Source organism: Dreissena polymorpha, chromosome 11 (assembly GCF_020536995.1).
Source record: "Dreissena polymorpha isolate Duluth1 chromosome 11, UMN_Dpol_1.0, whole genome shotgun sequence".
Taxonomy (NCBI): Eukaryota; Metazoa; Mollusca; class Bivalvia; order Myida; family Dreissenidae; genus Dreissena; species Dreissena polymorpha.
The window spans coordinates 72,893,685-72,911,561 of NC_068365.1; the positions used below are offsets into that span (position 1 = coordinate 72,893,685).

At 32.0% G+C, this 17,877-nt stretch overlaps 1 protein-coding gene across 7 annotated transcripts in view; it reads left to right on the forward strand.

Annotated features, from left to right (window-relative positions):
• Positions 1 to 17,877, forward strand: part of LOC127850895 (uncharacterized) — a 79,044-nt gene that overhangs the window by 24,956 nt on the left and 36,211 nt on the right. For 3 of the 7 annotated variants that reach the window (XM_052384292.1, XM_052384286.1, XM_052384289.1), the window contains exons 2-5: positions 5,082 to 5,208; positions 10,590 to 10,723; positions 11,405 to 11,557; positions 12,697 to 12,996. In XM_052384292.1, the coding sequence (XP_052240252.1) occupies positions 10,640 to 10,723; positions 11,405 to 11,557; positions 12,697 to 12,996 (537 nt within the window). In that variant the 5' untranslated portion in view covers positions 5,082 to 5,208; positions 10,590 to 10,639. The remainder of the gene's footprint in view (positions 1 to 5,081; positions 5,209 to 10,589; positions 10,724 to 11,404; positions 11,558 to 12,696; positions 12,997 to 17,877) is intronic. The other 4 variants (XM_052384290.1, XM_052384291.1, XM_052384288.1 and 1 more) reach the window with 3 other exon arrangements.

Genomic DNA, 17,877 nt, shown 5'->3' on the forward strand with positions numbered 1-17,877 from the left:
GCAGACGAAGGGTACCCTGGAAAAGCGACGAAATAAACAACACATAGTTGACCGGGAACGAAATGCAGGCAGAACAACCAAATGGGCAGGATCAAGACTTCTAGTGAAAGGACATAACGGCATATGACGTTAAGAATAAAATTTCAGAGTTAAGAATTATTTTTGAAAATCTGGTAGTAACGTTAAGAATTTCACAAAACCTTATCTGGAGCTCTGATTACTATATTTATTTTTATATGGGAAATATAATAATACAATATTTGTCACATAATGAGTCAACAAAGTAACAACACATAAAAACAACCTTTTTTCACAACAATAAAGGTAACAATAAACAGATTATCTGTAAGGCATCCACAGCTGATGAGGTTACTGATTATCTTGTGGTAGATAAGGCTATTACTGATTGGGGTTGCTTAGAGATAAGGCTGTAGTATGGAATAAGGTAACATACAGTATGATTGAAGTGGACTTGAATTGAGCACAATTTATTTTTGTAAAAATACATGACATTTCAAAACATTTTTGTAGGACCATACTAGCGGTATTATAGTGGATTAAATAAATTATTAAGTACTCGTGTATAAGTAGAATTTTAAAAATTATAACATAAAATGGTGTAAATTACTGGATTTGAAATGAATACTGATATTTGCAGACTTAAATATGTTGCAATACACAACATTACAAAACAAAACGTCTGTCGCTTATCCTTCAATGAGAGAAAATCCAACAACCTAATGGATAATAAGAATAAAAATAATTATATTTTTAAGGCAGTGGCTATTCGTACGACCCTGTACGGCGAGACAAGAGGCTACCAGTACGGCCCCGTACGAGTAGACAAGAGGCTACCCGTACGGCTCTGTTCATAAAGCCTTTCCTATGGAGATAATTCAGGGCTTTCCACAGGACATTAACGATCCCTCGCCGGGGCGCTTGAATTTCGAAATCAGAGTCCCCGGGGCGCTTGAAAATTTCCGAACAGTGTATTTTTCAGTAAAAGAAAGTGGAGATTGTCAAACAAAATCAAGGTTTCTCTATCAGTGTATCAATATTCCCTGTTTTAAAAGAGCACTCGGTACATACGTTCACAAGTAATCGCCATAAACACCACATGGGGTAATGGATAATCCACTGATAAGACTCACGTATCAATTATTCTAGCCACATTACACAGTCAGTTAAATGCTGACAAGGATGTATCAGGTAACTTTCCGGTCGTCAAACTGTGATGTTCATCGTCCAATCGGTTACGCGAATGCTTATGAGGGCGGGGTTAACTATCGACCATTATTTTTGATTGACGTCGGGCACGAAGTAAGAGTTTATCACATCTTGATTAGCAAGAAGTTAAACCATTTACGTAATATAAAACTGGTAACAAGTACAGTACAGTTCATTATAAACGTTTTCGGGCATCATCATCACACCTTTTTACTGTAAACAAGTGTTACCTATGACTCATAATTAATACGATAAATTAATTGGAAGTGGTAAACAATTAACTTCTTATAGCGAGTAAGTTGTGCAAATAACACCTGGTTACAATTATGCAATAACAATTTTATTCCAGTACATGTATATTTCATCATGTCCATTTAGAACTGATTCACCTGGTTTTTCTGACATTTATTCGACACGTAATGCGCTTTAAAAAAAAATCGTTGAATTAATAACGCACACTTGTAAATGTTTCGTCCGATAATCGATACTTAGAAGACTGATGATGGCAACCGGCCGTAATCCTCGTGGACAACGTAAATTTCATGCATAATTCTGTCAAAACATTTATTCGACTCGTAAGTGTTTAAACAAATTATCGTTGAATTCATAACGCAACTGTTAATATTTGTTGAAATCTCAAATGGAAATAATTAAATTTGCAATCCCAAACCCATTCCCATAACTCAATGTTAACGCGTTTTTAATCTGAAACACACTTCCGAATGTAAATGTTAGCTCAACGTTAAAACATTCTTGCTTCAAATTAGCAGTGCAAATTTATTTTGTGTCGACTATTTTTCTCAATCAAAAAGAGCGCGAAAATTATGCAGCATGTACAACGTCGCGTCATGTGTATTGTGCGTATACTAAGCGCTTTAACAAGCACACAACACGCCAAGGAATTGACGCATGTTCAGAGGCAATATTTCATCAAATGGATAAAAGTCACTTACAAATTTATTTGATACTATAGAAAAATGGCAAGGTTTGTGTTAAAGAAATAATTGAGAGCTTTTATCGTAAATATTTACCAGAAAGTGATTTATAAAAACGGAATAAACGGGATTATCTTATGAAAATTCTTTACTTTAATGCCGTACGGCGAGCTAGACAATCTCCATAGGAAAGGCTATACGAACAGAGTCGTACGTGTAGCCTCTTGTCTATCCGTACGGGGCCGTACGGGTAGCCTCTTGTCTACCCGTACGGGACCGTACGACTAGCCACTGCCTATTTTTAATGAAACACTTATGTTTATAGGCAGTTAAATAAAAATAATAATCAATATATCAATTTAACAAAAATGAAATTGTTAAATACAGTTATTACCTGGTATTAGAAATGCCCAGCCCAACATAATTTGTAAATGTGTGTTACTGAAGTCTTTGTTTATCTGTTTTGACACTTTGATTAATCTGTTGATAAAGCCTTGTCAGGGGTGTGATTGCTTGATTGTAATACCCATTAATGGCACGCTTCTAACCAGATTAAATTTCCTTTCTTTAATTAAGGTTTTCTTATCAATTAAACCATTGCAGTGTTTTTTTTCTGTTTTTTTTTTGTTACAGCCTGTGGCATTTGGATTGGGAAAATTAGCGCGATAAACCATGAAATTGGGAAAAATAGCGCGATAAACCATGAAATTGGGAAACATTATAAATATGATTATAAGAACAGAATAAAAATTATTAAGTTCATGTTTGACAGCATTTTTATATTATAAAGTGTTGCTTTCGTGTCTTCTTACAACGTTTAGTTAATATCCTTCCACATGGATATTAAACTTGCAATAATCTATAGATTCATCAATATATATGTACCATTATGATTTAATCATAATCTCTTTAAGAGTATGAATTTAATTCAGGATGTTTTTTTTAAGTAAAATATGATATGGTGAAAACATTAACAAATATTAACAAACATGCATAAGTGTTCTTGCTGTGTTAATGTTGTATCAAATGGAGCTAAAATAATACATTTAATTTGTTTACCTTTTAATATCTTGCACAATTGACATCCTCAGTTCAATGCCATTTCACCAAACTATACGGCGTGACAAACATAATAAAGCAGAATATGCATATGAATCTGATTATACACAGATCAACTAACATATAAATCAAATCATGTTTGTTATCTTTCCATTTTCGAACGATACCCATCTTAAATGCTTTAACTTTGTGAGTAAACTAACTCCAATTTCCCAACACAGATTTCTGTGACGCACATTCACTGTGAAGATTTCTAATAAATATTTGTTGTTGTTCATCTCAAACGTAGTATTTTGCGTTAATTATCACACACATTAAAGTATCTCCTAATAACCATGTGATGTCTGCTGTTAATGTTAGTGTTATTTATCATTTTCGCTGCTCATCGCAAACTTCTCGTCTGCTTGCCGCCATCTTGGACGTGTGTAAAAACAGGCGTTAACAATCGGGATACATCGACTATCGACAGTATCCTCCGCAATATAGAGAGAGATGTGTGGATAGCAAAGTAAAGTCGTATTCTGCTACATTCGCGAACATTCGTAAGTCAGTTGTTATTCGGCGAAGACTCGACAAGCTCGATCGGCACTCGTTCTACGAAATTAACGCTAAATGACATAGTAATCTTATTGGCTTTATTGGAAAAATTTGGTCATTTTATGGGAAATTTTGGTCAGATTTTTGGGAAAAAACGTCATTTTTTGGCAATTGGGAAGCAGCCGAATATCGGCGGTAATTTTGGGCAAAAAAAATCACTGCATTGTATTTTATTAAATTAATTATCCTATCTAACATGAATAAATAAGAAATTGTCATAATGTAAAATTATATGAATTAAATGAAACTAATTAATCAACTTCAATATTTGACAAAGTTCTTAAATAATAAAATAGTAACCTAATAATATTATTTAAAACAAATCAACATATATTATAAATACAAAATATTTAATTCATTTCAATTTTATATGTTGTAACACAGTTTATAGAAAAATACATTGGTTGGATTGCATTGGACAAAAAACACAATGTCATCTTTCATTTACATACTACATTTATTATCTTCACATCAAAATTGTGCTAAAGGTCAAAATTATAACCCCAAAACATCTGTTCACAACTTCTTTTAAAATATGACAAAAGCAAATGACAATAAAATCTCATAAAAATATGGGGTTGAATTGTCTTTGGGGTGAATTGTCAAAGGAAATCAAATTTCTGGGGTGAATTGTCCAGAGGATTGTCTGACACCCTCCCCCCCCCAACCTTATTTTTCATGAAAAATTGAGAAAATTTGGCCCAATTCATGGCATGCAAAGTACATTCTAACAAATGCAATCCTAGTTTTGGCTACATTACTCATTTATTTCATCCCTGTGCTGTGTTTATTTACCTAAAAGTCTCCCATGCGTTTAGATATTTCACAATTTACCTTTAAATTCCTGTTCTGCAGCGTGTAATATTGACTTCCTCCAAAAGTAAACCTCCTTTTTGAAGATTCCTTGCTTAAGGGAGCTGTCGTTTGTTTCAATGTTTTTTTCCAAAATGTTTAGACATATTTTCTAAAACCTTACACAAAAATACATCTTAAAAAACCTAATTGATTTTTAAAGACCATAGATAACGCCTACCCTAAAGATATGTAATTTCCCCCCCTTTCACTGACATATCCCCGGTACGACTAAAGTGCATATATGACTCATATTCACGAAAGGGGCGAATATGAATACATATCGGCTGTTTTAAAATGGTTTTCTAACATTTTTGATATGGAAATCCTTCTATGAATATAAATCTTCCTTATTTATTAATTCATTACTTTTTGTTGTAGTTCGTTACTTTTACCGTTTTATTGTTACAGCTTCCTGAATAAACAACTACAGCGCCGGGAGCAAGGTATCAATCAATGATGTTACTCGTTAGAAAATTGGTCAAAACAACAACGTCGCTTCGACTTTGCGACCGCTGATTAGTTTCACGGAATTGATGTAAATAAATTCAAAATAATTACTCATTCTGATACTATTGGAATTAGTTTTTAGTAATAAGTTGTTTATTTAACTTTTTTTTTTATCAATGTAAAGCGGTAAACTGTGATAGTATTGTTTGTAAGCACGTAGGGTTATGGTTAGATCGTAGTGCGGGGTTTTGTCTTACCTAGTGAAAACTGTCGATGTGTCAGTTTGTTATTCTTAAACGGTTGAAATGAGGCCAATGTTTAATTAATGGCCAACGTATGAAGATGATATTTAGCTACAATTGTGTAGGTTTATAAATTGTGCACGATAATTTCTTGTAATTCGCACGTTTGTTGAATTTGTGACATTTTTACTATTTGGCATGTTTAACCCGTTGTCTATATATTGTATATCATATCAATCCTTCTATGAATATAAATCTTCCATATTTATTAATTCTGTTAAGATCGAGTGAACAATAAAGTGTTTTTTGTGACATTTGTATTGTGGAGTCGTCATTAATATTGTTGGTCGCGTGTAGCCTAAAACCATATTCATATTCGCGAACATGACTTCAGAGTTGGAAACATGATAATGTCTACTAAATTGCTCTTTTTATGTTAACAGATTTAACATAATATGTATATTTTACATTATACTGTAATTTGTTGATAAAACATTGCAGAAAAAACATCAATATTGCCAATATTCGTTCATATTCGCTCGTTTCGTTCATATTCGTGAATATGATTTATATACGCATTTTAAAAGGACCTGTCACCTCAATCCAAACTGTTTCCTGTATTCTCAACTTTCCAAAAGGTTACAATATACTTAATACTCGTTTCATGTAGGGCTGTACTCTCTAAAAAATATCATAGTTGACCCGAAGGCATGTTTTACATCTTAAACTATTGTTCGGGTTTTATCTTTCGGAGATAATGGTAGGGCATAAATAGGTGTTTACGACCGAATCCCTGAAATATGATAAACTTATAGACTTTAGTAAAGCATTGCACTAAAAAAAAGTTACATTCCACTAAGAAACGGCCGAAAAAAAAGTTGCAAAAACAGTCGATTTTGATTAGCGTCAAGTTCTTTTTTGGTTTGAATATGACATATCTTTTTTATTGCATAAATCGATTCCGCTTAGAATGGCCTTTAAGAAAAGGTATGGTTATGGGGGTCTCTATGTGCAAAATGTTGCTTTTATTTTCGCTCAAAGTTGTCGCTTTTACATTGAATTATATAGGGAAACTATTTAGTATATTGTGACCAATAGACCATAATGCGGTTGTAGACTGATGACTTCCGGTTTCAACGTAATTCGGATATTCCGTTACTGCCGTTGTAAAAGCAAATTGTCAATCCATCGTTTTAGGTAAGAAAATCAATTTTCATTTAAAACAATATTGGAAATAATCGTTGGATGTGTTTGATAACTATTTTTAATATGTATAATATTGATATTTATGTGTTTTTAGCCGCATGAATAACTTTTTTGAATGCACAATAATCAATGTTTATTGTGGGTGGGGTAAAGTATATTAATGTTGATTTATTGAAAAATAGAACTGTGTGGGGATTTTAACCACTATAGCAATACGGCTGTAAAACAATACATTAATACGTATCTGATGATGTTTTATTATCACATTTTACATTCTTGGTTATAATATATTGTATGGTAAACAACAGTTGACATGTAGCTACTGGAAATAAAATGTAATTGTCACTGTGCAGCTTAACATGTTATTTCTATTTACTTAAGGACACCTGTGTAGTAAATATATAATACCAAATATTAAAATGCATATGACTAAACTATAATACTTCATTTTTATTTATATAATATATTGTCTATTTTAAGATATTGGATGCCACATGGACCATGGATGTGTGCAAACTACTATTACACCTAAGAAGATTCAACATACAGACAGACATTCTCTTGCGCACCACAACATAGAACAGCGAATTTACATTTACTTCGAAGAGCTGCGTAGCATAGAAAACATCTTTTGCTGGACATAATTTATATGATGTGATATGCAAGCTTAGAATGACTGCGCCTTTCCTTCCAAAGCTTAGTTCGCGAGGCTGCTAAGCATATTTTGTTTGAGGTACTTGCCCATATTCTCTATTTGTTTATATACACATGTTCATCTATATCATCATCATATATTTTCTTACATATTCTATTTTAATATATATGTGATCATGCAAATTATCTGTGCAACAAGCAAAACCATTTAAAACCAGACATGGTATTCAAGTCATTCAAATTCAAAATGAGTTATTTTGCTCAATTTTTCATCAAATAATTTTATAGTTGTGAATATGTACATGAACTTTTAATTAAAAAAATGATTTACTTGGTTGTCAGTATTAATGTGGTGTGTGTTATGTGTATTTATTTAAATGTTTTGACTGCATATAATTTACTATCTATATTTTTATCTTTTCAGGGAGGAGATGAAAGTATCTGAAAGCAGACTTGAAGTGATATCTTGATATAAAATGAACAGTTTACAGAAATAGAAATGTTAAAAAGTGTCACGGAGTAATGTTCTTTTAACTCTTTTTAATGGACCAGCCTTGACAAACTACATAACTGTTATGTGGAATTACATGATCGTTGAAGTATTGCAGTGAAAGAAAAAAATCAAAGTAAAGATTGAATAAAAAAATACAAATATCATCAGACATTTTGACAATTCAACAAATCGAACAACATTTCATGTTTATTACTTGGTGCAGTGGTAATAAGATTTTGCAGCCCCCTTTTATGACTGAGGCTGTTGAGTATTGCATTAAGCATCTTTAAGTATTTTCAGATATTCAGGTTTCATTTGAAATTTATTCATGTATTACCGTTAGTACAATTTAACAAGAACCATAACCCTACACTTTCTTAAATCAGAGTTATTGCCCGTTGTTGTTTGTTTATGATGTAACTTTTCAGGACTCTATCTCAAACATGAAACTCCATGTTTTGTGAGGATTCTACCATACATCAAGGAATTTGCACCCATCCATATACAAAATTTTAATTGCGGGTGATACAAATACAAAAAGAATTCTTGTTTGTTATGAGACCACTGTTTTATTAACATGCATAATCAGATTGCATATGTATCTCATCAATAACAGTAATAACAAAGAAGCAAAAAACATAAATACATGTTTACACTTATGTTAATACATACACTTTGTTTTGATTATGCAAAAATAAATATAAAATGGTTTGTTTATATAGTTCTTTGAGATAAAAAGCTTTCCATAAACACCAGAGTCCCTGTCTGTCACTGCGGTTGTAATATTTGACTGGCTGCATAACGACACCTTCCGTGATGTTTGATGGTGTTCATGTACTTCTTACAAAGCTACGAACCTTATAGCCAGTAACAAATCCTTTGACTTATCCTTGTCAAGTCTGAAAACAACAAACGAATAGCACATTTTAACTGGAGTGCTTTTACTTTTTTGTCGTTTATTACAAAAATTGTGTACAAATAACAAAGCAAAAATATGATTTATGATATTTAAAATTGTACAATACTGGGTAAGTGAATATGAAGTTAATATTAAATTTTAAAATAAAATATGTTTGTTAAAAAAGAAAATCGATAACACTTCAACAGGTTGGTATATTTATACCTATGTTCAGTCAGGGACATATACAACAGATGTCCCTGGTTCAGTTCAAAATAAATTATTTTGAACAATGCAGACTTAATTCAGTATTCCAACATGTAATATTTGGTTAATTTTATATATTATCAGTATAGAGGTATACGTTCTAGAATCTTATAATAAGGTGTTCAGATAAATTGCTGGATTTAGTTTAAGTATACACTTGCCTTGGACATTTATAACTTTCAGGCACACACAAAGTCTTGGTTAACAGGACCATCATGCTATTCGTCCATGACAATTTGGCATATTTGAAGGATGCCATTTGTGGATATTTATGAACATGTATGTCCACAGACATGATAAATTTTAACATGAATCTTGGACAAACATTTGTCAGATCAGCAAGTACTGGTACTCGCATGAGGATGGCGCAACGATCTTGTAAAAATCAATCTGGTGGTCACATAGATTCGTGGCCTTAAAATATAATGCAAGCCAATGATTTGACTAGATAAACAGATTTTAACATAAACTTGTCAATGTTTATTAAAGAGAGCATATGGCTACCATATAGCATTAGCTAAACATATTGTTTAACAACACTGTTATTAAATATAGACAATTGTTTGTTTAATTTCTGGTTTGACGGCAATGACATGAGTCAATATTGTATACATGTATATAGTTTAGTATATATAGTAGATTTTATTGCAAATCAATTATTAAATAAATATAATAGGCAAACTAAATAAATAAAACACATTAGCTCTAGAAAGCAAAATATTGAATTTATGAAGCTGGAAAATGTGAAAAATTGATATTGTATTTTATTGATTACATTGGTGCTTACTGTATTTTGAATTTAACATACATATTGAATACTCCAAAAGGTGTTTTATTTATTTGTATTAAAGTTAGATGGAAGCTTCTGTCAAACACCCATGGGGTTCTTTTTAAATGGGAGATCCCCCGTGGATCCCCCGTTAAAATCCCGTTGAGTTTCTTGCCAATGGGGCTTTCACGGGGGCCCCCGTAAAAATCCGCGGGTTACGGAGTTTGACAGGAGCTCCCGCCAAAATCCCACGGGTGAAGAAAATCTACTTTATTTTCTTATTTAAGTACGTATTTTTTACAATAACGACTTCAGCATATGTATTTGTAAACACTGAAACAGAAAACAAAGCATAATATTTAAATTACATTTTTTGTAAAATATAGGTAAAATTCTCCCGTCTGGAAAAAAACTTCCACAGGAGAAGTGCAATTCTTAACGGGGGAGCCAAAACTCCGTTGGGATCCCGCGGGTGATGGCAACTTTATCATCAAATAACTCTACTTTCCAAAAACATTTTAACATGAGTTATAACGTTTATGTTTAAAGGTTATCATATGGTGATGTGGTACCTTATTTGTGTGGAAAACTGTTATCTTTAAGGCTGTCAATTTGTTCAGTTGTAGATCACAAATATATATAATAAATATATGTTTTAAAATTTTGTTTTACATTATTGTTTTGGGTGTGTTTTTACCTTAAGTTAGGTGCTGAAACTTAATATCAAAACCCAATAGGTCATTCCGAATTTCACTTTCTATTTAATAGCCCTTCTGATCAACACTCTATATATCATCTACAAACATTCGTTGTTTTTAGAAGTGTTCTTGTTCAAGTTTATTTGCACCATTATACAATTGCACTTATTGTCTTTTATAGAGATTATTTGGCATATACGATGGAGATATCGGATCTTACTAATCTTGTATTTGTTTGTTAGTTATCTACACGCGGACCCCACCGAGTGACTGCAAATGCGACAGTCGCAAAATGAGTCAGAAAAAGGAACACATACTGCCCATTCTGAGACCAAGACCATTCAGGCCGTCGAGAAATTTAAACACAAAACACATTGTACGTTAAAGGTCTTAATTTTTAGTCAACCTGTATCTATGTTAATTTAATCAATTATATATTTAAACTTACTCCCCATATATTTGGCACTCTACCCATGTGTACTGGTATCCTATATTTGCTGTTAAAATTAATATTAATTAAATTTACTTTCCACAATCTTTGATACTGGACCCATGTGTACTGGCATACTTTTATTTTGTGTTACATGTATTATATTTGAACATTCTCTTTAAAATATTGGTTACTGTTCCCGTGTGTACTTGCATCATTTATCTGATATTGAATTTATTATTTATGTGAACATACCCCCAAAAATCTTGTATACTGTACACATGTTTATTGGCAACTTAAACGTAACCGTGAGTAGAAAATGTGGCGGCAATCCTCAACGGGGATCAACGCATTGCTGAATTTGACAACACTTGTTTCCAATAAAATAATAGTATTTCGACAACTTTTGATTCTCAGATATTGTCATATTTTGATACCGCTCCTGCATGCATAAAAAAGTTATATGCATTAAAATAATTTATGAACATGTTCTATCTGTGGTAAGCCCATTTAAGGTTATATCACGCGCTATCTTTACATGTTTGAAATATCGTTTTAAATATTCAGTTGAAAGGTGTAAAACAACTCCAAAATAATATAAAATACCAAATTGCTATTCTTTTGTAGGTACCTGTACATAGAATCGGTGAATCACGGACGGGAATAAGTATCCAAGATCAGGAAAGTCAACCATTGCCTGCTGTTGCTGAAGGGACGAGTGTTGACACAGACAACGATCGGAGAGACCCACCTGCTGGGCCGAGTACCAATACAGGCAAAGTAAAGCAATGCCCTACGTTTTGAATTCTAAGCACAGAGATATTATTGTTTCGTTAGCATATCTCTATCATGTACATGTCGACATTAAACATCACGTGATCATGGTCAATGTAAAGATTATTGTTATTTAATATGATTTAAAGCCGTTTTCATTGTTCATGTTTGGTGATGACCATGTAAAAACATTTTGTAGAAAATTACACTGATTTGGATTTTTTAAATGCAAATAAGAAATCCTTCCAGGTATTATGAATGCAGTGGATACCATTAATCCATTTGGCGTTTAACTATGCGAGGAGTGTGTGCCTATTGTTCATTCGCATCTAATGTTGTGAATAATCAGACATAGTTGTTTCTTTTATAAAAAAAGTGTAACTAAAAAGGCAATTGAAAAATGTCCATTCATTATTGTTAATATGGTTTGTTAGATTGTTGGTCAGTACCAAAAATCGCACTTATTAAGAAATAATAGTTTAGTGCAATTCATGAAGATCATTACGTTGACTGTTGATAATTGAAATGCCTAGACGTACATAATATATTTCCAAGGCTGTATATACACATATCTTAGACATCTTTTTGCGCCAGTTACATTGACAATAAATCTGCAATTTTCATACTGCTGTCAATACAAGATGTGTTTAATATGTTTGTTGTTTCAAAAGGTTATAAATCCTACGGATGTGTATAGTATTAAACTGTTTAAATGTGTATTTAATGATAAATATTTTATTTAGCTGCATATCTTTGATCTGGATGTTTCAAAAACAAATTCGGCACACGTCGATGAACATACGAAGGTCTCAAAAGATTTTGTAATATGCATTTCTTATGTGACGAATGACGCAGATTGTTACTTAAGACTTCATTTCAGAGTTAATAGCTATGATTCGTTCATACAATATAGTTATGTATTGTCATGTATTTGTATAAGAGAACACATTATTGTCATTGTTATTATCACACGTTTAATCTTGCTTTTATGATACGTGTAAATAAACCTCATACCTTGTTGTTTCAAATTAATATTAATTCATTGACGTTTTCACATTGACATCAAACTTTCTTAACTACTTTACCTCATAATATTGTGATAATTTAATTACCAAGAACAAAGTCACAACAATTTTTTTTTCTAGGATGCAAATACCCATATATCTTCAAGCAATGCCGAAAGCACACACAGCGATAGTCATGACAACCTTAGTAGAGGAGCTAAGGTAAAGGATGACAAATCCGACAGTGGTATTGGTATTGATCCGGAAACTGTTGAAAACAACTTAAGACTCAGTAAAAAGGATTCTGACAGCGCATTACTTCGTACCGGCGCAGAAGACAAAGGCGGCCACCAAGAAGACAAAGACAATGAACATAAAGGACAAAGTGATGATGACCAAAAGGGCATTGACAGTGGACCAAAGCCAACGGGTCGTGAAAAAGTATGTGCACGCGTGTAGATCTATATAAATAGTTGTAGTACGGAAACTGCGTTTATTTGAAAATAAAAAAGGGGGATGCTTCAAAAGTATGTTATACAGTGCGACTGTTGTTTTCCATTAATCCCCTAAATATGATGTATTTAGTTCTGGACGTTTAAAGTTGATCTTTTTTTTCGCCAAAGATATAAAGTGGGTATGCACGATTTTTATATGTGTTAAATTATATGTGTTAAATTATAATATATTGATAAAAATATGTTACAATAACACAAACTAGGCAAGAAAAATTATACATTGAAGACGAATTTCATAAAATGAATCAACTACAAATTAGCACCCCGAGCCGATTGTGACGAAGATATTTCATACATATTTTCCTACAATAACCGAATTATTTGTATTTTTGTAAGGATCGGAGTTAGTGTTCGTGTGTCGTATGAATAGATATCGTTGCAGGAAATTAAAAAGATCCGTATGTAGATTCACATCGTACATGCATGATATATATGGCTGCGAATTCGACTGTACAGATATTTTCGATTTCAGAATTAAATATCTGGCTTATTTAGCATTTTTCGACACATGTTCTTCTTAACTTTTATTTTAATTTATATTGAAATACATGTATAATAAGTTTTTTTACAAATTTTATATAAATTCAGAAATATTTGAAAAAACTCGTGCATACAGTACCTACTTTAAGCTATGGAAACAAGAAGAATGGAAATAAACAACGGCCAATAGCTAAAAAAAGTAACAGTAAAGTAAATTTGTGTAATTTTCAGTATATTGTATTTGCTCTACAACTCCACATCACTTATGTTGTCAATTAACCTCTTTCCAAACAGGGCAACACATTTTTGTAATCATTTTTGTTAATAAAAATTAAAATATTTATTGAGAGTAAGACGCTCATAATTTTGTTATATGAGTAAAAACACATCTGGTGGTATCTCTAGTTCATTTTGTTTTCGGAACTAGATTAACTGCAGGCCAGATACAGTAAAAATGAAAATACTGGAGTTACATTTTATAAGTACAAAATGCTTATAAAACGTTTGCTTATCAAACAAAAACGTGGGAATGTCCGTCAGTCGATCTAAGTAGGTTTCGTTTTTCGTATATTTCAGATCGACAATGCGACGGACATACGAATGTTTTCGTGTATATGTCTTTGATCTTAGCACATATCGTGTAATGTTGATATTTGTTAAACGTTTCGTAGACAACAGTTTATTAAAACGTGTACTGATTGCATTAATTGTGTTTAACAATAAATGAAGATATACATATATAATCAATAGATGATTTTCAAATACAGTAGGTGCATAGGTTCTTTTTAACTGTCGTGAACCTCTTGACAAATAATAGCACAAAATGTTTGTATAAGAATGCATATTTTGTCATTGTAATAGTCATGTTATAGTCATTATTGTAACCTAAGGTTATCAATTATTACAACGCATTCACACACATAACTGAACCGGCGCGCACACTCCTTTCAACGAACATACACAACACAGGCGCATAACACACGCGGGCAACACGCGCGCACACACACACACAAACACACACACACACGCACCGAACCACCATCCACACACAATTTAGTAGTTTTTGTATTGGTATATTATTATAAATATAAGTTACCATAAATCTACGATGTTATATATATATTTTTATACTCAGATCACTATTTCAAATAATTTGTGCATTTCCAGTGTACGGAAGTGCGCTTATGTAGGTCTCTATTGGAGACAAATCGTTTATTGTTGTTTTCTTCTCATTTTTGTGATTATTTCTGTTTGCTTCTTTTTTTTATGGACTATTCAGCTGTTTGTATCCATATTTTTTGTTTTCTTTTTTCGTTTGTATGTAATGATATCTTATGTCTTATACTAGAAACCAACTGGGCATTTTTTAAAATAGGGACCAACTGGACAAGCATACACAAATTATCATTTACATCACCCTCCACTTCTTTAAATGATTAAGATATGTACTTTAAATGTAAAAGGGCTAAATAATAAAGACAAACGCATAAAAATCTTCAAATGGTTAGACGAAAAAAAATATAGTATACTCCTATTACAAGAAAGTCACTTGACACATACTTTAAGACAAACCTTAAAAGATGAATGGGACGGAGACATCTATCTTAGTGGTCAACATTCTAATAAACAAGGCGTGGCCTTTTTGATAAAAAATAATATTGGGATCACAGTCGATAATTTTAACGAAATAATAATTGGCAGACAAGCGAGTATAGATATCAAAATACACGAAACACAATTAACATTAATCAACGTTTACGGCCCTAACATAGATGATTCCACTTTTTACGAAACACTACAATCCTTTATAAATAATAATCAAGATAAAAACATCATAGTCGGTGGTGATTTCAATACTGTTCTTAACCCATTATTAGATAAAAAGAAGGGCAACCTTTATACTCATCCTAAAAATAGAAACATTTTAAATAACATAATTGAAAACTACAATATGATAGACATCTGGCGTACAATATATCCAAACGAAAGAAAATTCACCTGGCACTCAAACACAAAACCAACAATATTTTGTAGATTAGACTATTTTTTAATATCTGAGTCTCTTTGCAACATTATTGACACATGTAACATAAAACCAGGATTTATGACTGACCACTCTCTAGTTGAACTTAAACTACATAATATACAACCTGAAAGAGGCCCAGGATACTTTAAAATTAACAACAGCATCTTATTAGATACACAATATCAAACACAAATAAAACAGGAAATACTAAATACAGTTCAAAATAATAAAGATGCAAACCCAAATACCTTATGGGAAGTAATTAAAGGAAATATACGCAACACAACAATTAGATACACATCATTTAAACAAAAAGAAACACACAAACTTGAAACTGAAACCATCAAAACCATTGAAACCCTTGAAAAACAATTGCATCAAACGAACACAAATGATACCACCGACATTGAAAATGAAATAACGTTAAAAAAACAAATATTAGATGAAATTTATCATACACATCTCAATGGAATAATACTAAGAGCGCGTGCACAGCATGTTGAACACAATGAAAAAAATACAAAATACTTCGCAAACATTGAAAAACGTAGAAGCGAACAAAAAACTGTACACAAATTAGTAGTCAATGGCAAAGATATAACAAACAGAACTCAAATACTAGAAGAACAACGTTTATTTTTCGAAACCCTCTATAAACGAAAAAATGTTGAAAATAACACTCTTTTTAAAAATACACATCACGCTTTAAATCAAGAAGAAAAACTATTGTGTGACGGATTACTAAATGAATATGAATGTGGATTAGCACTAAAAGAAATGCAAAATAACAAAAGTCCAGGATCTGATGGCATCACCATTGAGTTTTATAAAATATTTTGGAATGATATCAAAACACATTTAATTAAATCACTAAACTATTCATATAATAATGAAAACCTAACTACGCTTCAAAAACAAGGTATAATATCACTCATTCCAAAACCTGGAAAAAACTTAGAATCCTTATCGAACTGGCGCCCAATTAGTTTACTAAACAATGATTATAAAATTGCAACTAAAAGTATAGCAAACAGAATAAAAAAAATATTACCATCAATCATTTCAAAATCTCAATCTGGTTTCATAAAAGGACGTTACATTGGTGAAAACGTTCGTCTTATCCAAGAATGCATCAACCATTTCAACAATTCAAATGATCCTGGTCTAATATTCTTTGCAGACTTCGAAAAGGCATTCGATTCGCTTGATCATTCATTTATGTTCTCTTGCTTAGAAAATATGAACTTTGGTGAAAGTCTCATTCAATGGGTCAAACTATTCTATACTGATATTAACAGTTTAATCATAAACAATGGCTTCTTTTCAAAAAGTTTCAACATCGAACGAGGGGTTCGACAAGGATGTCCACTCTCATCATCGCTATTTATTATTTGCATCGAGTACCTATCACATCACATCCAATCAAATAAACACATAAAAGGCATATCACTAGAACCCGACGAAAAAATCAAACAGTCCCTATTTGCTGACGATGCAACTTATTTTTTAAACGACAATTACGATTCTTTCCATAACCTAATAGAATCGCTAACCCTTTACGGAATGACATCAGGTCTTAAACTAAACAAAAGTAAATGTACTGTGCTACGAGTAGGTAAATTAAAACAAAGTAATGTTCAATATAAAAAAGAAATGAAATTTCATTGGACATCCGATGAAGCCACAACGTTAGGAATTACTTTCACAAATAATGAAAAGGATACAGTTCTTAAAAACATACTACCTAAATTACAGAATTTTAAAAACTGCTTAAAATCATGGCATCACCGTAAACTTACACTAATCGGAAAAAAACACAGTATTGAAAACGTTTGCACTTCCTAAACTAATTTATGTATTAACAGTCCTCCCAAATCCACCAAATGATGTTATTAACGATATAAAATCAGCAATATTTAATCTCATATGGGACGGTAAGCCTGACAAAATAAAACGAACTCAGTTAATTCAATCTGTAGAAAATGGAGGTATCAAATTAACGAACATTGACTCATTCTTGAATTCAATCAAATGCAGCTGGGTAAAAAGATACCTAGATAATACCAATACGAGTACATGGAAACTATTCTACCAGAAAATCCTAAAAAAATATGGTGACTCTTTACTCTTTGAATGTAACATCAACAATACTATCCTACATGAAATTGCAAACGAAAACATATTTCTGTCTGATGTTCTATCAGCATGGAGTGATGTCACTCATAATCTAGAAACCCAAAACAGCAGTAAAACTATTTTATGGAACAATAAAGACATAACTTCAAACAATAAGACGTTTTT